Source organism: Trachypithecus francoisi, unplaced genomic scaffold (genome assembly GCF_009764315.1).
Source record: "Trachypithecus francoisi isolate TF-2019V2 unplaced genomic scaffold, Tfra_2.0 Lachesis_group15, whole genome shotgun sequence".
Taxonomy (NCBI): Eukaryota; Metazoa; Chordata; class Mammalia; order Primates; family Cercopithecidae; genus Trachypithecus; species Trachypithecus francoisi.
Window position 1 is genome coordinate 110,301,392 of NW_022681460.1, and position 22,249 is coordinate 110,323,640.

The following is a 22,249-nucleotide window of genomic DNA, read 5'->3' on the forward strand; positions in this document are numbered from 1 at the left end:
ATAGTGCTAAGGCTTCGTTACCCACAATGCCGCCCATGGGCCCGCCTACGCGGCCTGGTTTCCACGCCTGTTTGGGGGTCTTCGCCCCGGCTCTGGCGTCCCGGGCTGCAAAGCCCGAGGCCGGCAGTCCCACTCCCGCCGAGACCCGTCGCTCCGGTCCTGCCCCGAACTGCCCACGGCCCGCAGGGCTTCCAGTGAGTGCGGGGGGCGCGAAGACGCGGGTCCCGGCCGAAGCTTCGATTTCGCGGCCCGCGCCAGCGCCGGGGTCTGTGCCGCGGACTCGGGCACTGCTCACCCTCCACCTGAGGGGTGAGACGAAAAAGCAGTCCGGCCTGGGGGTCCCAGCTCTCCCAGGACCCTGGAATTGGGGGGCTGTTGTGACCACCCACTCGGGGGTGCCTGACAGGGCCGCGTAGGGGCTTCAGGGTTCGCCAGACCTGGACACCGGGGATCAAGTTGAGGCAGAGTCTGCACCTTTCTCGGCAGGAGGGCCCTACTTTTCATCAGATTTCCAAAGGAACCCCTTACATGTAGGATCCACTGTAATCATGGAAAATGACCATTCTCGAGCTCTGACCGCAAACATCCCTTTTAGGTTGTTTTTGTTTTGAGTCTCTCTCTGTTTCCCAGGCTGGAGTGTAGTGACGCGATCTCAGCTCACTGCAGCCTTCCGCCCCCCGGTTCAAGCGATTCTTCTGTCTCAGCCTACCGAGTTGCTGGGATTACGGATGTGCTACCACCACGTCGTTCTAATTTTTGTATTTTTTGTAGAGATGGGTTTCCACCATGTTGACCAGGATGGTCTCAAACTCCTGAACTCACATGATCTGTCCGCCTCACCCTCCCAAAGTGCTGGGATTACAGGTGTGAGCCACTGCGCCCAGCCATCCGTTTTAGTTCCATCAGCAACTTGTGTGTGTAGGTCCTGTTATCATCTCTTTGCCCAGTGAGGAAGCAAAGCCCAGAGCCCTTCAGTGAATTACCAGGGAATTAATAGCAAAGATGGCATTCATGTACTTCCTTTTCCTTTTTCCTTTTCTTTCTCCATCGTGGGATGAATTGGCCTTGGAACCAGGGCATTGGCTTCCCAGTACAAAGGGCTTATTGAGCCCCAGGGCTGCCCTTTAGATGGTTTTATCATCTCTCCACAGGGCCCTGAAAAAAACCCTCTTCCTGTGTCTGACCAGAGGTATAGGGAGAGACAGGTTCGACTCTAAGGCCTGAAAAGGAACAAGGCCCACCGGAAGCAATGGCCACGGTCCCTGACCTCCAGCCCCTGCCAACCTTGGAGCAGGACCTGGAACAGGATGAGATCCTGATTGTGAAGGTGGAGGAGGACTTCTGCTTGGAAGAGGAGCCCTCCCTGGAGTCGGAGGACCCCAGCCCTGAGACTTTCCGCCAGCTCTTCCGGCTCTTCTGCTACCAGGAGGTGGCTGGGCCCCGGGAGGCCCTGAGCCGCCTCTGGGAGCTGTGCTGCCGCTGGCTGCGGCCGGAGCTGCGCACTAAGGAGCAGATCCTGGAGCTGCTGGTGCTGGAGCAGTTCCTGACTGTGCTGCCAGGGGAGATCCAGGCTCGGGTGCGTGAGCAGCAGCCGGAGAGCGGTGAGGAGGCCGTGGTCCTCGTGGAAGGGCTGCAGCGGGAGCCCAGGAAACCCAGGCAGCGGGTGAGGTGGGGGCATTTTGACCCTCAGGTGAGGAAATGGGGCCCTGCTGCTGGGGTCTGCAGCTGGAGATTCCTTGGTCATTGGGTGACTAAGTGTGGCTGCCTGGCCCCTGAACCCTTTTGAAGAAGGCAACTGCAAAAGGTTTCTCAGCCTTGCCCAGTGGGCATCCACCCTTTGATTAACCTCATCCTATCCCGATAGCCCTTTATTAGCTAGTACAGATGGTTTGTGAACACTGTCCTAGGATAGGCCAAACAGGTGTTTCTTTTTCTTTTTTTTTTTTTTTTTTTTTTTTTTGAGACAGGGTCTGGCTCTGTTTCCCAGGTTGTAGTGGCATGATCACGGCTCATTGCAGCCTCTACCTCCAGGCTTCAAGGGATCCTCCCACCTCAGTCTATTGAGTAGTTGGGACTACAGGCATGCACCACTACACCTGGCTAATTTTGTGTATTTTTTGTAGAGACAGGGTTTTGCCATGTTGCCCAGACTGGTCTTGAACTCCTAGCCTCAAGTGATTCTCCCACCTCGGCCTCCCAAAGTGCTGGGATTACAGGCATGAGCCACTACGCCAGCCCCAAACATAGGTTTTGGTGGGAGAGAGGTCCAGCACCTTCCAAGGCAGGGAGTTGAAAAGGCCCCCAAAGTGGAAGAACACTGAGAAGAAAGACCAGGGGCATGGGGGGCAGTTTGGTTAGAGCCCCCAGAGGTTCTAGAACTATGCCATGCAAAACAGTAGCTGTCAGCCACATGTAGCTTTTTAAATTATAGCTATGCACATTTATTTTATTTTTGTCTTTGTGAGACAGAGTCTCTCTCTGTCACCCAGGCTGAAGTGATTCTCATGCCTCAGCCTCCCAAGTAGCTGGCGTTACAGGCGTGTGCCACCACACCGGGCTGATTTTTGTATTTTTAGTAGAGACAGGGTTTTGTTATGTTGGCTAGGCTGGTCTCGAACTCCTGGCCTCAAGTGATCCGCCTGTCTCGGCCTCCCAAAGTGCTGGGATTACAGGCGTGAGCCGCTGCGCCCAGCCACTGTGTAGAATGTTAAATTAGTTCCTCAGTCGCATTGGCCACCTCTCAAGGGCTCAGTCGTCACACGTGGCCAGTGGCTACTGTACTGGCCAGCACAGACAGGACCCTTCTGACACCCCAAAATCTCTATAGACAGTGTCTCTCCACCTCCTTCCGGCCCCATCTGAAGGAGCAGGGGAGGCCTCTTACTCATTCCTGCCGCTTCAGTTTGTCATTGAACTCCTGGAGATTGAAAGGGAGAAGTCCTGCCATCTCCTGTTTCAGTTCATTTTTCAGGGCCTTGTGTGGATGGCGCACATGGGCAGTGCTGACCAGCTGCCTTTCTTCCTGTGGCAGTGCTGCTGTCTGCCCACTGCTGGCCTTTTGCAGCCAACAGAGGAGACACATCCCCTAAGGCTTGGCCACAGCGTGAGCTGACCGCAGTCCGAAAATCCTGCCATCGTGGTGGCCAGGAAATTGGGATTTCTTCCCAGTCGGCCAGCCTCTTTCCTGGCCGCTACAGCTTCAGGATTTGGGGTTCCCAGCATAGCTTCCTTCTGTCACTGCACCGGCACCTCTGCACACATGCCTCCTGGCCATGACTGAGCTGAGAGGGGCGGACCCTGCTTCTCAAGGGGATGACCCTCCCTTAGAGGTGTGGAATGGTGGACAAGAGGAACCCAGAGATGGGTCCCTGATGCTGGGTTTGCAGTTGCCTAGGGATGGTTCTTGTCCAAGTGCTATTTTAGAGCTCAATTCTAAGACCCAATTTCATTCAAATCACCTTTCCTGGAATTAGGAAATAATAATCAGAGCACCTGTTGATAATTTCTTCTTCTTTTTTTTTTTTTTTTCCCTGAGACAGAGTCTTGCTCTGTTACCCAGGCTGGAGTGCAGTGGCATGATCTTGGCTCACTGCAACCTCTACCTCCTGGGTTCAAGCGATTCTCCTGCCTCAGCCTCCCAAGTACCTGAGATTACAGGCGTGCTGCCCCCATGCCTGGCTCATTTTTGTATTTTTAGTAGAGATGGAATTTTACCATATTGGTCAGGCTGGTCTCGAACTCTTGGCCTGAAGCGATCCACCCGCCTCGGCCTCCCAAAGTGCTGGAATGACAGGTGTGAGCCACTGCGGCTGGCCAGATAATTTCAAAAAATCTAGCAAATGCAGTTATGTGAACTTCTGAAATGAGGCCAGGGCTGACTCAGGGCTCTTCTGGCCCAGGGTCTATCAGGAGGACCAAGGAATGGAGGGTAAGCATGTGATGGGGACACGGTTGTGGTGACAGGGAGAGACCATGGAGTAGAGCAGGCTGGGAGCTGGCTGCAGGGAGCACTGCCACATGGCTGGGCAGAGGGAGGGAGGCTGCAGACAGCCTGGGGGTGGGCGGCCGGCTGGGGTGCCTGAGGTGAGGGGTGTGGGGCCCTGCGGGATTTTCCTTCTGGCCTTCTGGGAGCTGGTGGGCAAGATCTCTGTCTGTGTGCAGGGCTCAGAGCTGCTTTCTGATGACGAGGTGCCCCTCAGAATGGGGGGACAGTCCTTAAAACGCCAGGCAGAGGCTCAGCCAGAGGATCTGTCCCTGGAGGAAGAGGCTCGATGCTCCAGCCAGCAGACCCCAGCCCAGCTGAGCCACAGGCCACAGAGGGGCCCACTGTTGTGGCCAGAGAGGGGTGAGTAGCACCCCTTTGGAGGAAGGAGAAGTGGTGCAGGGGAGGAGGTGAAGGCGAATGGGTTGTGGCGTGTGGCCAGGGCAGAGGCCTGCCTGGATGTGGGGTGCACAGACTCTCCAACAAGGAGTGGATCTTGGGTGGGCAGTCACTGGACTGTGGGGGCCTTGGTGTGCAGGGGGCGGCAGGGGCGGTGCTGGGTGAGCTGTGTGACTGGTGATGACTGTGCTCGTTCCCAGGCCCTCCGGCCCCCCGGCATCAGGAGATGGCGTCGGCCTCGCCCTTCCTTTCGGCCTGGTCCCAGGTGAGTGGGATGCTCCTGGTCTGCAGCACCCCGGGGTCTGGCCCGATCTCCTGTGTGTCACACTTCCTTGTTAAGGGGACACCTCTCCTGGGACCAAGGTTTTGGATGTCAGAGGAGCTCTTCCCTGGAGTTTCCTCCCTGGGCTCCGACACTGGAGTCGCTTCCCCTGGCCTCCTGGGAAGTCTTTTCTTCTCTCCAGAGGCCATTTAAGTACTTGGCTGTGACTGGAAGATCCTGTGGTCCAACAGTGAGACAGGGTGGTGACGTGTACCCCGCTGGGCACAGGAATCTCTTCGGACTCCTCGGGGAGACACAGGTTCCTCGACACCCCTGGGCTGGAATGGGAGTCTCCTCCGTTTGCTTTGTCGTTTTTGTTTTTGTTTTTTTCTTTTTTTGAGCCAAAGTCTGACTCTGTGTTCACATTGGAGTGCAGTAGTATGATCATGGCTCACTGCAGCCTTGACCTCTTGGGCTCAAGGGATCCTCCTGCCTCAACCTCCTTAGTTAGCTGGGACTACAGGCATGCACCACCAAACCCTATTTTGTATAGGGACATAGTCTCGCTATGCTGCCCAGGCTGGTCTTGAACTCCTGGGCTCAAGTCATTCCCTTGTCTCAGCCTCCCAAAGCACTGGGATTACAGGCGTAAGCCACTGTGCCTGGCCTGTTTGATTTTTATTTTTATTTATTTGTTTATAATTTATATATATACATGTGTGTATATATATGTATTTTTGTTTTGTTTTGTTTTTTTTGAGATGGAGTTTTGCTCTTGTTGCCCAGGCTGGAATGCAGTGGTGCAATCTCGGCTCACTGCAATCTCTGTTTCCCGAGTTCAAGTGATTCTCCTGCCTGAGCCTCCCGAGTAGCTGGGATTACAGGCACCTACGACCATGCCTGGCTAATTTTTTGTGTGTTTTTACTAGAGATGGGGTTTTACCTTGTGGGCCAGGCTGGTCTTGAACTCTTGACCTCGGATGATCCACCTGCCTTGGCCTCCCAACATGCTGGGATTACAGGCCTGAGCCACCGCACCCGGCCTTATATATATTTTTTGAGACAGCATCTCGCTCTGTCGCCCAGGCTGGAGTGCAGTGACGTGATCTCGGCTCACTGCAAGCTCCGCCTCCTGGGTTCAAGCTATTCTCGTGTCTCAGCTTTCTGAGTAGCTAGGATTATAGGCATGCACCACCACGCTTGGCTAATTTTTTTTTTTTTTTTTTTTTTGAGATAGAGTCTCGCTCTGTCGCCCAGGCTGGAGTGCAGTGACGTGATCTCGGCTCACTGCAAGCTCCGCCTCCTGGGTTCAAGCTATTCTGCTGTCTCAGCCTTCTGAGTAGCTGGGATTATAGGCATGCACCGCCACGCCTGGCTAATTTTTTTTTTTTTTTTGAGACGGAGTCTAGCTCTGTCGCCCAGGCTGGAGTGCAGTGGCGCGATCTCGGCTCACTGCAAGCTCCGCCTCCTGGGTTTACGCCATTCTCCTGCCTCAGCCTCCCGAGTAGCTGGGACTACAGGCGCCCGCCACCTCGCCCGGCTAGTTTTTTGTATTTTTAGTAGAGACGGGGTTTCACCGTGTAGACCAGGATGGTCTCGATCTCCTGACCTCGTGATCCACCCGTCTCGGCCTCCCAAAGTGCTGGGATTACAGGCTTGAGCCACCGCGCCCGGCCATTTTTTTTTTTTTTTTTTTTTTTTTTTTTGAAACGGAGTCTCGCTCTGTCGCCCAGGCTGGAGTACAGTGGCGTGATCTTGGCTCACTGCAAACTCCGCCTCCCGGATTGATGTCATTCTCCTGCCTCAGCCTCCCAAGTAGCTGGGACAACAGGCACCCACCAGTATGCCAAGCTAATTTTTTGTATTTTTAGTAGAGACAGGGTTTCACTGTATTAGCCAGGATGGTCTCGATCTCCTGACCTCATGATCCGCCTGCCTCAGCCTCCCAGAGTGCTGGGATTACATGCGTGAACCACTGCGCCCGGCCTAATTTTGTATTTTTAGTAGAGATGGGGTTTCTCCATGTTGGTCAGGCTGGTCTCCAACTCCCGACCTCAGGTGATCCTCCCGCCGTGGCCTCCTAAAGTGCTGGGATTACAGGCGTGAGCCACTGCGCCCGGCCTAAGAACGTTTTCTTTAGACCTCCCTGCAAAGCCCCCTAGACTCATTACCAGAGTCTCTCCCTGTTTTTCCCTCAGCCTCTGGCAACCACAAAGCTCCTTCTTGTCTCTGTGGATTTGCCTGTTCTGGAAAGGGTTTGCTTGTTTTTAATCATGCTTCGGGATCAGTCTGGTGCTACGTCTGGGAACCACTGGCCCAGAGGCATCCTGAAGTCCCCTGTCTGCCGCATCGGGGTCCCAGGGCTGGCTGGCCGTGGAGCCAGGGGATGCTCTCGTCTCCCTGTGGAGCTTGGGCCGCAGTGACTGAGTACGCAGTGTGTCCACCCCGCCTCGTGGCGAGTCTGTCCCTTCCACAGTGGTGTCCCAGCTCTGTAGCAGTGGCGCATGGGAGCAGTGGGCGGAGGCACCAGGACTCGCCACTGCAACAAGAGTGGAGAAGAGCAGCTGCACCACCAGGCTTGGCTCTAGCCTTGAGGGGCAGTGGGGGTGCAGCTGCCTGGGCCAGTGGCCTCAATTGGGGAGGAGGCAGCTTGCTTGGGGCCAGGACTGAGTGGGGTGCATTCTGGCAGGAGCCCGTGAACTTGGAGGACATGGCTGTATACCTTTCTGGGGAGGAGCCAGGATGCCTGGACCCAGCTCGGGGGGACATGCCGCTGGAGAATGAAGGTAACTTGCAAGGGACCATGTCCTCTAGGGGGCTTGCCAAAAATAGGAACTCTCAGGCACCAGTTCCTGGGCTTGGTTCTGTTGGTCCAGTTGGCCTGGGGCGATCCCGCATGACCAGGGCTGCCTGTGTCCCTGCAGAGTCCCAGTTGCAGGGCCTGCACAGGCACTTGGCCATGACCCAGACACATGCCCAGCACTGCCTTGCCATCCTTTTCTTCTGCCCCTGCCACCTACACGCTGGTCCTACTTCACTTCAGCTTCCCTCTGCCCTCCTCTCCAGGGCAGAGCTGCCTCTCCCCATCGCACTCGGCACCACCCTGCCCCAGACCCAGCACCAGCTCCTCGGCTCTTTCTCTGCCCGCTGGTCTCTTTCTGCCTTTCCTGATGCTGCTGAAGCCTTTTCTGGTTATTTTGTTTTGAGGTGGAGTTTTGCTCTGTTGCCCAGGCTGGAGTGCAGTAGCACAGCCTTGGCTCACTGCAACCTCCACCGTCTGGGTTCAAGTGATTCCCCCACCTCAGCCTCCCAAGTAGCTGAGATTACAGGTACCTGCCATCATGCCTGGCAACTTTTTGTGTTATTAGTAGAGATGAGGTTTCACCACGTTGGCCAGGCTGGTCTCTATGTCCTGATTTCAGGTGATCCGCCCACCTTGCCCTCCCAAAGTGCTGGGATGACAGGCGTGAGCCACTGTGTCCAGCCATGCTGAAGCCTTTTCTAGTGACAGTGAGATGTCGCTTTGTATTAGGGTTCTTCTCCAGACAAACAGAACCAGTAGAAGATACACACACACACAGATTTATTTTAAGGAATGGGTACTCAAACAGCTCCCTTGGTTGCTTACAGAAGTTGACAAGTTTGAAATTTGCGGCCGGGCGCGGTGGCTCAAGCCTGTAATCCCAGCACTTTGGGAGGCCGAGACGGGCGGATCACGAGGTCAGGAGATCGAGACCATCCTGGCTAATACGGCGAAACCCCGTCTCTACTAAAAATACAAAAAACTAGCCGGGCGACGAGGCGGGCGCCTGTAGTCCCAGCTACTCGGGAGGCTGAGACAGGAGAATGGCGTGAACGCGGGAGGCGGAGCTTGCAGTGAGCTGAGAGCCGGCCACTGCACTCCAGCCTGGGCGGCAGAGCAATACTCCGTCTCAAAAAAAAAAAAAAAAAAAAAAAAAAAAAAAAAAAGAAATTTGCAGGTGGGGCCAGCAGGCTGGAGGCTTAGGATTTCTGTGGCACGGTCTTGAGGCAGACTTCCTTCTTTGAGAAACCTCCAGAATTTTCTTCCTTTTTAAGGCTGAAGAATATTCCATTGTGAATAATGCTGCAGTGAATGTGGGTATACAGGTGTATCTCTGATCAGCTCTGTTTTCAGTTCCTGGGGTGGATGTATCCAGCAGTGGGATGGCTGGAGCATATATGGTCATTCTGTGTTGAATTTTTTGAGGAAGTGCCATGCTGTTTTCCACAGCATCTCTACCATCTCATGTACCCACCAAGAGTGCCCAGGGGTTCTGGTTTTTCCACATGCACACCAACGGTTGTTATTTCAGGGTTTTTTTTTTTCTTTTCTTTTTTTTTTTTTGAGATGGAGTCTCGCTCTGTCGCCCAGGCTGGAGTGCAGGTGCGATCTCGGCTCACTGCAAGCTCTGCCTCCCAGATTCATGCCGTTCTCCTGCCTCAGCCTCCCGAGTAGCCAGGACTACAGGTGTCCGCCACCATGCCCGGCTAGTTTTTTTTTTTTTTGTATTTTACTAGAGACGGGGTTTCACCGTGTTAGCCAGGATGGTCTCGATCTCCTGACCTTGTGATCCGCCCATCTCGGCCTCCCACAGTGCTGGGATTACAGGCGTGAGCCACCACCCCCAGCGAGTCTCTTTTAAAAATATTTTTACAGGCCGGGCGCGGTGGCTCAAGCCTGTAATCCCAGCCGTTTGGGAGGCCGAGACGGGCGGATCACAAGGTCAGGAGATCGAGACCATCCTGGCGAACACAGTGAAACCCCGTCTCTACTAAAAATACAAAAAACTAGCCGGGCGAGGCGGCGGGCGCCTGTAGTCCCAGCTACTTGGGAGGCTGAGGCAGGAGAATGGCGGGAACCCGGGAGGCGGAGCTTGCAGTGAGCTGAGATCCGGCCACTGCACTCCAGCCTGGGCGACAGAGCAAGACTCCGCCCAAAAAAAAAAAATTTTTTACAGCCAGGCACGGTTGCTCACCCCTGTGATCCCAGCACTTTGGGAGGCCAAGGCGGGTGGATCACCTGAGGTCAGGAGTTCGAGACCAGCCTGGCCAACATGGTGAAACCCCGTCTCTACTAAATATACAAAAATTAGCTGGGCGTGGTGGCTCACGCCTGTAATCCCAGCTACTTGGGAGCCTGAGGTGGGAGAATCACTTGAACCTGGGAGGCAGGGATTACAGTGAGCCGAGATCGCACCACTGCACTCCAGCCTGGGCGACAGAGCAAGACTCCATCTCAAAAAAAAAAACAAAAATAAATAAACAAAAATATTTTTACAACAAGGCCGGGCACTGGCTCCCACGTATAATCTCAGCACTTTGGGAGGCTGAGGTGGGAGGATCCCTTGAGGTCAGGAGTTAGAGACCAACCTGGGCTATATCGTGAGGCCCTGTGTATTAGGTCTTTCTCGCATTGCTGTAAAGAAATACCAGAGACCTGGTAATTTATAAAGAAAAAAGGCTTAATTGGCTGTACAGGAAGCATGATGGTGGCTGCTCAGCTTTTGGGGAGGCCTCAGGAAGCTTCCAGTCATGGTGGAAGGCAGAGGGGGAGCAGGCATGTCTCACATGGCTGGAGCAGGAGCAAGGGAGGGAGGGGAGGTGCCAGATCTCATGAGAACTCACTCAGTATTGCCAGGACAGTACTAAGAGGATGGTGCCAAACCATTCATGAGAAATCTGCCTCCATGATCCACTCACCTCCCACCAGGCCCCACCTCCACATTGGGGATTACAGTCTGACATGAGATTTGGGTGAGGACATAGATTGAAACCATATCATCCTATCTCTAAAATCAATAAATAAAATATTATTATAACAGGCCAATGAGGTGATTCCAATCTTCCTCTCAGTTTTCTTTTCTTTTCTTTTTTTTTTTTTTTTTTTGAGACAGAGTCTTGCGCTGTCACCCAGGCTGGAGTGCAGTGGCACGATCTTGGCTCATTGCAACTTCTGCCTCTTGAGTTCAAGCGATTCTCCTGCCTCAGCCTCCCAAGTAGCTGGGATTACAGGCGCAGTCACCCACCACCACGCCCAGCTAATTTTCGTATTTTTAGTAGAGATGGGGTTTTACCATGTTGGCCAAGCTGGTCTCGAACTCCTGACCTCAAGTGATCCACCTGCTTCAACCTCCCAAAGTGCTAGGATTACAGGCATGAGCCACCATGCCCGGCCTCCTCTCAGTTTTATAGATGTGGAATTTTAGGCTCAGTAAGTGCCAAACCCATCTGGCTATCTGGAAGTTGGGCCTGGAGATGGGAGGGGAGGGCAAGAAGGGTTCGCCCAGGAGGTCTGGGGCTGGAAGCTTCTTAACGTGGATGTTTCCAAGGGCAGTGGGTGGTTCTGTCCCTCCCCTGTGAGGTCAGCGTGTGCCTACCATGCGCAGAGCCTTTTGGGACTGCTATGAAGACGGCTGCTCCCCCAGCACCCCCGGCACCCCGGTGCACTTTGCACTACCAGGTCCCCAGCTGCAGTCACCCTCATGCTGCAGAGGAGAAGCAGAGAAGTCAAGGGCTTTTTCCTGGAAGGGGCAAAGCCTGGATCATTCCAGACCCCTCCCCCTGTTCTCCTGTCCTGACGGTGGTGGCTGTAGAACCTGGATGTGCAGAGGGGCCTCAGGGGCTGTACCAAGTACAAGGGAGGTCCAGTGGGTGGGACCCATGACTGCTCTGCTCAGCCGGAACAGCCCAGAGCAGGCTTCTCCACCTTGCCGCTGCTGGCGTTCGGGCCAGAGGGCTCTCCATGTGGGGCTGCCTTTGCTGGGCAGGAGGTTTTCCAGCAGCCCTGGCCCCTGCCCACTAGAGGCCATTTACAACCCCCTCCCCAGACACAACAAAAATGTCTCCAGACCTTGCCATCGGGTGGGAACCCCTGGCTTAGACGGTACAGCAGAGTCCAGAGTTTGATGGCCCTCACTCTGTAACTTACCAGCCCGGTGATTTTGGGTAAGTTCCTTAACACTTTTGTGCCCCGGTTTCCCCATCTGCAAGATGCAGGTGGTAATAGCACTGACCCACTGGGTTATTATGATGATCAAATGAGTTCCTGTTTGTTTGTTTTATTGATTGTTTAGTTTTTGAAACAGGGTCTCACTCTGTCACTTGGGCTGGAATGCAGTGGCGCGATCACGGCTCACTGCAGCCTCGACCTCCTGGACTCAGGTGGTCCTCCCACCTCAGCCTGTTGAGTAGCTAGGACTACAGGCACACACCACCATGCCCAGCTAGTTTTGTTTATTTTCTGTAAAGACGAGATCTCACTGTGTTGCCCAAGCTGGTCTTGAACTCCTGGGCTCAAGCACTCCTGCCGCCTCAGCCTCCCAAAGTGCTGGGATTACAGGCGTGAGCCATGGTGCCTAGCCCCTGCTAAATGTTTTGTAGGGGAACTTTAGGAGCCCTGTGAGGCCTTCATCTTCCTATTAGAAGCATTTCCCTTGCCCTCTTGCAATTAATTCTTAGAGATCGTGTTTTCTCTGTCTCAGGACTTGGGATCCAGTTAGAGGACGGCGGTGATGGCAGGGAGGATGCCCCAGTGAGGATGGAGTGGTACCGAGTGCTGTCAGCGCGATGCCAGGGGCCTGGCCACCCGCTCCCAGGTCAGAGACCAGCCCCAGTCAGGGGCTTGGTCAGGCCTGAGCTGCCAAGAGGCGGCCCCCCCCCAGGAAGAGGGGCTTCCCATGGGACTGACAAGCCGTACACCTGCCCCGAATGTGGCAAAGGCTTCAGCAAGACGTCTCACTTGACCAAGCACCAGCGCACACACACGGGCGAGCGGCCTTACAAGTGCCTGGTCTGTGGGAAGGGCTTTAGTGACCGCTCCAACTTCAGCACGCACCAGAGGGTGCACACGGGCGAGAAGCCCTACCCATGCCCCGAGTGCGGGAAGCGCTTCAGCCAGAGCTCCAGCCTGGTCATCCACCGCAGGACGCACAGTGGGGAGCGGCCCTATGCCTGCACCCAGTGCGGGAAGCGCTTCAACAACAGCTCCCACTTCAGCGCACACCGCCGGACGCACACAGGTGAGAAGCCCTACACCTGCCCGGCCTGTGGCAGGGGCTTCCGCCGGGGCACCGACCTGCACAAGCACCAGCGGACCCACACGGGGGCAGGCTCTTTGCTGACGCTCCAGCCAGTGGCTCCTGGAGGCCCTGGGGCCAAGGCCTGATCACCATGCCTGAAACTCCCTTTGCCAGACTCTCATCCCTGGGCACAGAATTCAGGAAGCTGCCAGAGAGCCTGGTCCGCAAGCATTGCCAGCTGCCTGTTTGCTCCCATGGCCCAGTATGAGGCCAGCAGGGGACATGTGGGATGCCCGGGCCGCGGAGGAAGCTGGGCACTGGGTGCAGAGCAAGAGCAAGGACAGATTCTGTGAGTGTCCAGTGGCAGCCAGAACAGGCGACACAGAGTGGGGGCTTCAGCCCCAGAGACGCGCTCAGGAGGCCAGAAGCCCACACCCAAGGTGTTCCCGAAGGGCCCGGGAGAGTCCATCAGCCGCCTCCAGCATCCAGTGGCTGCTGGCGTACAGCCTCATCACCGCATCCCTACCCCTCCGCTGTGTGTCTGTGACCCTGTGCGCCATCTCTCTGTGTCCCTCCCCACCCACCCGCGGCCCCCCCTTTTTTTTTTTGAGTCAGGGCCTTGCTGTGTCCCCCAGGCAGGAGTACAGTGCCATGATCATAGCTCAACTGCAGCCTCGAATCCCTGGTCTCAAGCGATCTTCCTGCCTCAGCCTCCTGAGTAGCTGGGGTTGCAGGTGTGTGCCGCCATGCCCAGTCTCTTTTTGGTAGGGCCACCACTCACTGGGTTTAGGGTCCCCCAATCCACTGTGACCTCATCTTAACTAATTAAATCGTCAAAACCCGTGTTTCCAAACAAGGTCACATGTCTGGGTGGACATGAATTTGAGGGGCCCCTCTCTAGTCTGCTGCAGGGAGGCCTGCTGCACCCCAGCCTTCCCGGGACATGGTCTCCAGCTTCTTCATCCTGCCAGAGTTCCCAAATGGAGCCTGAGGCTTTCCAGCATTCCTGTCCCCTTTCGCAGATTCATGGCTGCTCTGCAGGGTGGAAGGCACCTGGTGTGGGAAAGCACCCCTGAGTTCCATCTCCCTGACCTGTCGCCAGGGATGTGATGGGCCTGACACCTCCCCAGGGCGGGGACCCAGGGCTGCCTTTGCTGCTCGCCCCTTAGTGTCTGGGATGTGGCCTTTCGTGGTCGTCCCACTTTGTCTTTCTAAGGTAAGAAGCCTTCACCTTCCAGCTTTTGTCTGGCCTGTGGTGTGTGGGAACTGCTGGTCTATACACATCCACGGTGTGTGAGTGGCCGAGACGAGCAGTGTGATAGAGTCCTTGGTGGGTTTAGTCATCTCGGAAGTCGTAGGGCAGCTGTGGAAACCACTGGGTTCTGGAACGTTCTAGCTAGGCAGTGGTTGTTCCTCATGGGTAGGTGGCCTTGGCCGTCATCCCAGCCCGGGATGCTCCGTTCCATTGGTCACCTAGTCACTGTGTATACATGCACATTTGACCTTTCGGCACAGCCCAGGTTCCAGGTGCGTGACCTGCCCTTCCCTCATTCCTTTAACTGACATTATTTAGTGTAAGAGGCCGGGCACAGTGGCTCCCGCCTATAATCCCAGCACTTTGGGAGGCCAAGGTGGGTGGATTGCTCGAGCCCAGGAGTTTGAGAGCAGCCTGGGCAACATAGAAAGACCTTGTCTCTACCAAAAAAAAAAAAAAAAAAAAAAAGCCTGGCTCAGTGGCTGGCACCTGTAATCTCAGCACTTTGGGAGGCCGAGGCAGGTGGATCATGAGGTCAGGAGCTCGAGACCATCCTGGCTAACATGGTGAAACCCCATCTCTACTAAAAATAGGAAAATTTTCTGGGCATGGTGGTGCGTGCCTATAGTCCCAGCTACTCGGGAGGCTGAGGCAAGAGAATCACTTGAACCAGGGAGGCAGAGGTTACAGTGAGCCAAGATTGCACCACTGCATTCCAGCCTGGTGACAGAATGAGACTCCACACACAAAAAAATTAACCAGGTATGATGGGGTGTGCCTGTAGTCCCAGCTACTTGGGAGGCTGAGGCTGGAGGATCACTTGAGCCCAGGAAGTTGAGGCTGCAGTGAGCTGTGATTGCACCACTGCACTCACCCTGGACGACAGAGTGAGACCCTGTCTCAGATAAAAAAATATATATTTTTAAGTCAGTGTTTCTGGCCTCTCTGTGTTCTGTCCTATGTCTGCAGAATGGGGCTGCCTGGTTGAGGGACGGCTTTTACCTTATAGACCAGCTCTGGGATCTCTCATGGGGCATAAGGTACCCAGCCAGATATGGCCAGGCCACCCTCCAGGAGCTAGCAAAGCACCCAGCGTTGCTGATACCCCTCTCCCCAGCACAGCCTGAGCACCCAGGCCCCTCTCTCTCATATCCAGGCCTGTGCTGGAGGTGGCGGCCTGGGGGGAAGTGTGGTTGGTGTCTGCCCACTTCCCTCCCCGTGCTGAGGCTGTAGCCTCCCGCTGGCTCAGTGGGTTCCTGCCTGCTGCTTGCCCCCATCTCATGGGCATCATCCTCAGCGCTCACGTTATGGGGGAGTTTTGCAGGAGCTGTGAGTCCCAGGTGCCTGTGTGCTGTGATGTTATCTCATGCAGTCCAGTGGGGGCACTCCCATGATTCTCCCTTTTGTTTTGAGATGGAGTCTAGCTTCATTAACCAGGCTGGAGTGCAATGGCGTGATCTCGGCTCACCACAACCTCCACCTCCCAGGTTCAAGTGATTCTCCTGCCTCAGCCTCCTGAGTAGCTGGGATTACAGGCATGCACCACTACGCCCTGCTAATTTTTGTATTTTAGTAGAAATGGGGGTTCCTCCTTGTTGGTCAGGCTGGTCTTGAACTCCTGACCTCATGATCCACCCACCTCGGCCTCCCAAAGTGCTGGGAATACAGGCGTGAGCCACTGCACCCGGCCATGATTCTCCTTCTGTGGGTGGAGGAACCGGGTCACTGGGAGCATGAAAACCTTGCCCAGGTGGCAGAGCCAGCTTTGGACTCAAGTCTGACTTCCTGCCTCACTCCCCTTGCCTTGACAGACACAGTAACTCACAGAGTTGAACTTAGAACAGAGTTTATTTTCCATCACTGTAAAACATTCTCAGTGAGGTTACTGGCATTAAAAAGGTGGGGGAAATGGAAGAAAATGGGGTTGAAGGAAAAAAAAGCCTTTGCTCTTGACAGCCAGGCAACCACAGCAGAGGCGAGGGCAGAGTATGGGGTGGAGGCCTGTTCTGGGTGTACATGTCCCGGAGTGGAGGGGCAGAGGGGTCTCTGTAGGTGGGAGAGGGCCTGGGGGCTGGGAGGCAGCCTGGCCTTGTCCCCTGCAGGAGGAACCTGCTGGAACTTGATGGAAGCCTGTCTTGCCTTTGACTTGTAACGAAAACACCCCTCATCATTGGGAGTGGGGTTGGGTGGGGATCCCCAGTGGCCAGATCATGGGGTCTGGAGAGTAGACGTCTGTGGCCCTGATCTTGGCGGCCAGTGACCAGAGCCAGGCAGGGCCTGCCTTTTGCCTGGCACAAGGCTTGATGCAAAGAGACCCCTGCCCATGCTTGGCGACATGGCAGCCAGGGGTGAACCCCAGGAGAAGCTGGGACACTGGCCCAAAGGCCTGGCACCGTGCTGTGCTGCCTGAGCCCATGGCGCTGTGGGGCCTGAAGTGATGATGATTTCTCTGTTCTTCCCATGGGGCGGGCAGCGGGACACATCCTGGAAACAAGGTTGGGGAGACACACAGGTGGCCAGGTCAGGACGGATGATAGCAGTTACAAAAGCATTCTGTGAAGACGGGGCTGCAGGACCGTGCTGACAAAGGAACAGGACCCAGGAAGACCAGGCGTGCTGTGGAGGGACCAGGTCTTGGCAAGGGGCAAGCAGCTGTCCCCAGCTCTTGCTGGTGATCAACAAGTGAGGCTGCTGCTCCATTCTCCACGGGACAGCATTTCCAGGGGTTTCCAGTATTCTGTCTAGATTCATAAAGGTCAAAGGCCTTGAGAATCTATGTATGCCTTTCTATCTTAGGTAAAGAAGAGAAAGAGAAAGCAAATTCTCGTTACTCCTCTTTCAAAAAGTTCATTAAGAGCCAGGCTAGCAGCTCATACCTGTAATCCTAGCACTGTGGGAGGCCTAGGCAGGAGGGTTGAGCCCAGGAGTTTGAGACCAACCTGGGCAACATCGTGGGACCCCATCTTTACAAAAAAAAAAAAAAAATTAGCCAGGCATGGTGGCATGCACCTGTAGTCGCAGCTACTGTGTCTCGAAAAGAGACCAAAAAAAAACCACGTGTATTAGGTCTGTGTGGGTAGGCATGCGTGTGTGTTGTGTGTTAATTTAGGTGCCCAAAATAGCAAGTATGCAGGAAGCCAGAAAATACGGCCTAGGTCTTTTTCAACCCTGAAATCCTCTATGTTTTGCTTGGTTTTTAAAAGACCTTATTGATGGAAATACTAGATGCCTGCTTAAAAAAATGCAGAACTCGAGACAGACGAAGTCTCAAGAGTCCCGCAGAGAGCAGCACCCCGTCCCCCTGCTGTCCCTGCCCATCTCCCTCAGAGGACCAGGCCCCTTTCTCCCAAAGCCGTTGGCACACGTTACATACAGATTTGTATATGCATCCTTGCTCTAAGTTCGTGCCTCTGTGACCGAGCTCTAACAGGGTGGCCAACAGTCCACAGCCTGAAGGTCCCTGCCTCTGGAATGCCCCTGCTAGTGGAAATGCAGGGACAACAAGGGGACGCCGGGGCCCATGGTCCATGGCAAGTCAGCCCGCCCCTGCCCACTCCCGGGATCCCACTACCTGAGGCAGCTACAGTTGGTCCAAGGGAGGCATCAGGGCCTCCCTGGCTGCCCGTAGCTCAGGAGCATCCCCCAGGGCCCTGGGCCTGCCTCTTGGGAGTCGGGCCTGGGCGCTCTGCCCCTTGGCGCAGAGCTTCATGTGTTGCTTCCTCACAGTTCCTGATCCAGCCGTGTCTTCAGGGGCCTGAGCCCTCCCGCCACCAGGCCCCTTGTTGGCGGGCAGCTTGGGCTGGGCTATCCCCTTCCGAAAGGCCCTGAGCTGCTGGAGAAGCTGGCTCTTCCCGGTACAGCTCCTGTGACACAATGAGACCAAACTGAACCCTGTGGGGGCCGCGCCTCCCAGCACTCCTTACTGAAACGGGAGAAAAGCAGGTGAGCCCAGCTCCCATTTCAGAGTAAGAATGCAATTCAGGCGGCCCATCGCCGCTGCCACTGCTGGGACCCAGTGGACATGGGCGGGATGATGGAAGCTGTGCCGCCCCCCCAACCCTGTGCAGTGGGTGCAGCAAGACCTCACCACAGGCGGTAAACGTGCCAGGTGGAGGGCTTGCTGCGGAAAGCAGAGGTGGGACATGTGCAGGTGGCCGGACGCCCCTTGGTGGTTACCGTAGCCCCAGGGAGGAAGGACATGCCCCTTCTGCGTCTCCCAGAGCTGCCATCTCCACTTCCTCCTCCTCCTCCTCCTCGCTGTCAGAGGAGCTGTGGCTGGAGCTGCGGGGAGAGAAATGGGTTTCTGGATGTGCCCACTCCACCTGGTGTTCCACCTCCTGTTGGGGCTTGAAGCACTTGGGCTTTGCTGGTGACCCAATGCAAGAGGGCTGCAGCCACACTGGAGGCCGGTGTACGCCCTGCCAGGAGGTGAGGGCAGGTGTGGGTGATGCCCTCTATTGTATAGAGCCCAGCCCGAGGAGGTGTGCCCTGTGCCCCTCTTCTTCCCTCCGTGCAGGGACCCAGGGGGACTATAGGCCAGACTCTGTTCCAGGCTAAAAGCATTTTTCAATTGAGAATTGATCCAAGCCTTTTGAAGTTCTTGGTCCTCCCCTCTGGGATCCACCAGAGGCTTTGTGAGGTCAACAGGCAATTCTGCAAAGTAGAGGCTGGTATGGGGTAGTCACTGCCCTCTGGACCTTTCTGGGGACAGGTGGTCTGGTGGCACCGTCTGCCGCAGGTCAATGAAGATGGTGGGGGGCTCTGTGTTAAGCCTCATGCCCTGGGCCAGCTGTGGGCCTGGCCCGGCCTGGGAGCCCGGCTTCCTCGAGGAACATCTGAGATGAGAAAAGCAGGTGTTGTGGAGTCACGTGTCTGTGATAACTCTGTGACCTGTGCTGGGTTTGTCCAGTCGCAGTGCTCGTGGCTGCCACCCAGTGAGTGCCCACTCTCTACCAAAAGGCACATTAAACACATTTGCTCTTTTACTCTTCAGAACAGCCTGCGAGATTCAGGCCATCGCTGGCCAACAGAACTTCCCTCATGATGGACATGCCGTCTATCTGTGGTAAGTATAGCCACTTGCCACAAGTGACTAAGTTTACATTTAAGCCATTTAAAATCAAATGAATAAAAACTTCAGTTCCTCAGTCACATTCATCACGTTAGGTGTTTAAGAGCCACACACAGCTAATGGCTGCCATGGTGAACAGTGCAAGTGTCTCTATTTTTTTTTGAGACAGAGTCTCGCTCTGTCACCCAGGCTGGACTGCAGTGGCCAGTGGCGTGATCTTGGTCACTGCAACCTCCGCCTCCTGTGTTCAAGAGATTTCAGCCTCCCAAGTAGCTAGGATTACAGGCATACACCAGCATGCCTGGATAATTCTTTTGTATTTTTAGTAGAGATGAGGTTTCGCCATGTTGGCCAGGCTTGTCTCGAACTCCTGACCTCAGGTGATCTGCCCGCCTTGGCCTCCCAAAGTGCTGGGATTACAGGCATGAGCCAGTGCGCCTGGCCAGGTCTAGCCATTTCTGTTTGGTACTTTGGTTCCTAGGCACAGAAACCTACTGCTCCTCAGGTGAAAAGGGATTCACTGGCCGGGCGCGGTGGCTCAAGCCTGTCATCCCAGCACTTTGGGAGGCCGAGACGGGCGGATCACGCGGTCAGGAGATCGAGACCATCCTGGCTAACATTGTGAAACCCCGTCTCTATTAAAAAATACAAAAAACTAGCCGGGTGAGGTGGCGGGCGCCTGTAGTCCCAGCTACTCCGGAGGCTGAGGCAGGAGAATGGCGGGAACCCGGGAGGCGGAGCTTGCAGTGAGCTGAGATCCGGCCACTGCACTCCAGCCTGGGCGACAGAGCGAGACTCCGTCTCAAAAAAAAAAAGAAAAAAAAAAACAAAAAAAAACGGGGATTCACTGGTTCTCAGATTCCTCAAGTTTGGAACAACCCAAGTGTTGGGAGGGCAGGCATATAGTGGGGCCTTAAGGGACCCCGAGGCCCTGCGTCCACCTCTGCCTCTCCCAGCGTCACTGCAGCTTGCCTTCCTCCCTCCCTGTGGCAGGACAGGTGGCTGCTGCCTTTCCACCCCTACAGAGACACAGATTGAAAAATCCCATGGCCAGGGTCATATGCACCAGGCTGGACCAATCAGCGGTGGCCAGAGGGGCAGGGTCATGTGATAACCTTCCTACTCCCAGGGAGGCCTCATGGCCTTCCATTGAAGGGAGGGTTCCCATTGGGTTTGGGGAAAGAGCAGGTACTTTAGGGCTTGAGTCCCAGCCCTGCCCTTTGTGGCCAGGGAGTCAACCTCTGTGAGCCTTGGTTTCCCCGTCTCTAAACTGGGGATGGTAAGAGTGACTGCCTGATCAGACGCTTGAGACTGACTGAGAAAATGCACATTGAGTGCCCCACCCTTAGTAGGCCCAGTCAGTGCTACAAAACCATGGGGCCATTGTAAAGGACCACAGGAGCCATGCCTGGCTACAAGTCCCACCTGCTTCCTGCCCCTGCCTCCTCGGTGTCCTGGCGGGTGTCGGCAGGCACCTTCCAGGCACAAGCAGAGGCCCTGGACTGCATGGTGCACAGGATGGCCAGCTGTTCCATGAGCCTGTCATCGGCGCTTGGCACCGTGCGGTCTGAGGATGGCCAAAGGAGAGGTTGATTAGTAGGGACTTGGCCCCACTTGTAACTTACAGCAGCTTGAGCCTCAGGACCCTTGGGGTCTCTGCATGTGAACAGACCTCAGGTTCCTCCACTGCCCCCATCCAGCCCTCTCCCTACTCAGCCCTCTGAGGACTCCACCTCCAGCTCGGCAGGGCTGAGCGGGGCAGAATCTTTATGAGCAGGGCCTGTGGCACAAGGGCTCTGTGAAGTAGGAGTGAGGTAGTTTTAAAAGTTTATCCCGGCCGGGCGCGGTGGCTCACGCCTGTAATCCCAGCACTTTGGGAGGCCGAGGCGGGCGGATCACAAGGTCACGAGATCGAGACCATGGTGAAACCCCGTCTCTACTAAAAATACAAAAAAAATTAGCCGGGCGCGGTGGCGGGCGCCTGTAGTCCCAGCTACTCAGGAGGCTGAGGCAGGAGAATGGCGTGAACCCGGGAGGCGGAGCTTGCAGTGAGCCGAGATCGCGCCACTGCACTCCAGCCTGGGCGACAGAGCGAGACTCTGCCTCAAAAAAAAAAAAAAAAAAAAAAAGTTTATCCCACTTCCTCACACCCCGGTCCCACTTGTCACAGATGATCATCATGAACAGTTCTGTGTGCTGACTTTTAAAAAAATAACAATAGGATCATCCTCTATAGGTTTTTTTCAACTTCACTTTTTTCACTTTGTATATTACCTGCTTCCACGTTAACCTACGGAGATCCCCTCACAAGCCGCATTATTCTGTGCTAAAACGATCTAGCTGGACTCCTACTGAATATGGGCAGTTTCCACCTTTTCAGATTTTTAAACAACACTGCAGCAAACATATGTGAACACACACTATGTACTAGAGTAACAGTGTAAGACAGATTTTCTAAGTGAAATAGCTTGATCAAAGGGTTATGTGCCTTTAAAATAGAGAATATGTTCAGCCGGGCGCAGTCGCTCACACCTGTAATCCCGTAACTTTGGAAGGCCGAGGCAGGCAGATCACCAGAGGTCAGGAGTTTGAGACCAGCCTGGCTAACACAGTGAAATCCTGTTTCTACTAAAAACACAAAAAAATTAGCCAGGCCTGGTGGTGTGTGCCTGTAATCCCAGCTCCTCATGAGGCTGAGGCAGGAGAATAGCTTGAACCCGAGAGGTGGAGGTTGCAGTGAGCTGAGATCGCACCATTGCACTCCAGCCTGGGCAACAAGAGCAAAACTCCGTCTCAACAAGAAAGAATACATTCGCCGCACTCCCCTCCACAAAGGGGGTGCCGTTTACACGCACATATACACGCACACACGCGCCCTCCAGAATGGTTGGCTCTCCACCTCCTGCCTTATGGGGTGTGAATTACAAACGAACAAAACGATATTTAACATAGGACGGGCTGTCAGTCACAGGGGAGTCTTTGCTTTGGGACCAGAGGCAGAAGCCCCACACCTGCCCTGGCTCCTCTGCCTCAGACCTGCCTCCCCTCGCCTTTGCAGATTGAGTGGGTAGGGAGGGGTTGGAGAGCTTTCATTTTATTTGCAGGACTTCCCAGAGCAAAGCTATGAGTGTGGTGACAGTGGTGACATCCTCTGCCTGCCTTTTAAAATGGGGAGGCCAGGGGAAGCAGGAATGTGCTTAGGAGCTGACTGTGCACAGAAGGTGGGGCTTCCTCCTCCCAG

General features: G+C 55.0%; 2 protein-coding genes across 9 annotated transcripts in view; one reads left to right on the forward strand and one right to left on the reverse strand.

The window, feature by feature from the left end:
- Positions 1 to 16,753, forward strand: ZNF500 (zinc finger protein 500). Of its 4 annotated transcripts, none has more exons than XM_033235864.1 (6): positions 1 to 194; positions 1,152 to 1,663; positions 4,162 to 4,345; positions 4,582 to 4,646; positions 7,333 to 7,429; positions 12,146 to 16,753. In XM_033235864.1, the coding sequence occupies exons 2-6, from the start codon at positions 1,250 to 1,252 to the stop codon at positions 12,826 to 12,828; spliced, it is 1,443 nt and encodes a 480-aa protein (XP_033091755.1). In that variant the 5' UTR covers positions 1 to 194; positions 1,152 to 1,249; the 3' UTR covers positions 12,829 to 16,753. The 4 variants fall into 4 exon arrangements, with proteins under 4 accessions (XP_033091755.1, XP_033091753.1, XP_033091754.1 ...); XM_033235862.1 differs by having other exon boundaries at positions 23 to 194; positions 1,152 to 1,690; positions 12,146 to 13,535; XM_033235863.1 differs by having other exon boundaries at positions 178 to 309.
- The window catches only part of CUNH16orf71 (chromosome unknown C16orf71 homolog), a 16,333-nt gene continuing 9,850 nt past the window's right edge, over positions 15,767 to 22,249 (reverse strand). For 2 of the 5 annotated variants that reach the window (XM_033235844.1, XM_033235845.1), the window contains 5 exons: positions 20,434 to 20,575; positions 18,635 to 18,772; positions 18,114 to 18,218; positions 17,522 to 17,800; positions 15,767 to 16,421 (listed from right to left, as the gene is read on the reverse strand). In XM_033235844.1, the coding sequence (XP_033091735.1) occupies positions 15,785 to 16,421; positions 17,522 to 17,800; positions 18,114 to 18,218; positions 18,635 to 18,772; positions 20,434 to 20,575 (1,301 nt within the window). In that variant the 3' untranslated portion in view covers positions 15,767 to 15,784. Of the gene's footprint in view, positions 16,425 to 17,508; positions 17,801 to 18,113; positions 18,219 to 18,634; positions 18,773 to 20,433; positions 20,576 to 22,249 lie in introns of all 5 variants that reach the window. The other 3 variants (XM_033235847.1, XM_033235848.1, XM_033235846.1) reach the window with 3 other exon arrangements.

Bases quoted from the DNA above. Each gene is read 5' to 3' on its own strand.
- ZNF500 (XM_033235862.1), top strand. From the start codon at position 1,250: ATGGCCACGGTCCCTGACCTCCAGCCCCTGCCAACCTTGGAGCAGGAC. The intron at 1,691-4,161 runs GTGAGGAAATGG...GTCTGTGTGCAG, and splicing joins GGGGGCATTTTGACCCTCAG to GGCTCAGAGCTGCTTTCTGA. The intron at 4,346-4,581 runs GTGAGTAGCACC...GCTCGTTCCCAG, and splicing joins ACTGTTGTGGCCAGAGAGGG to GCCCTCCGGCCCCCCGGCAT.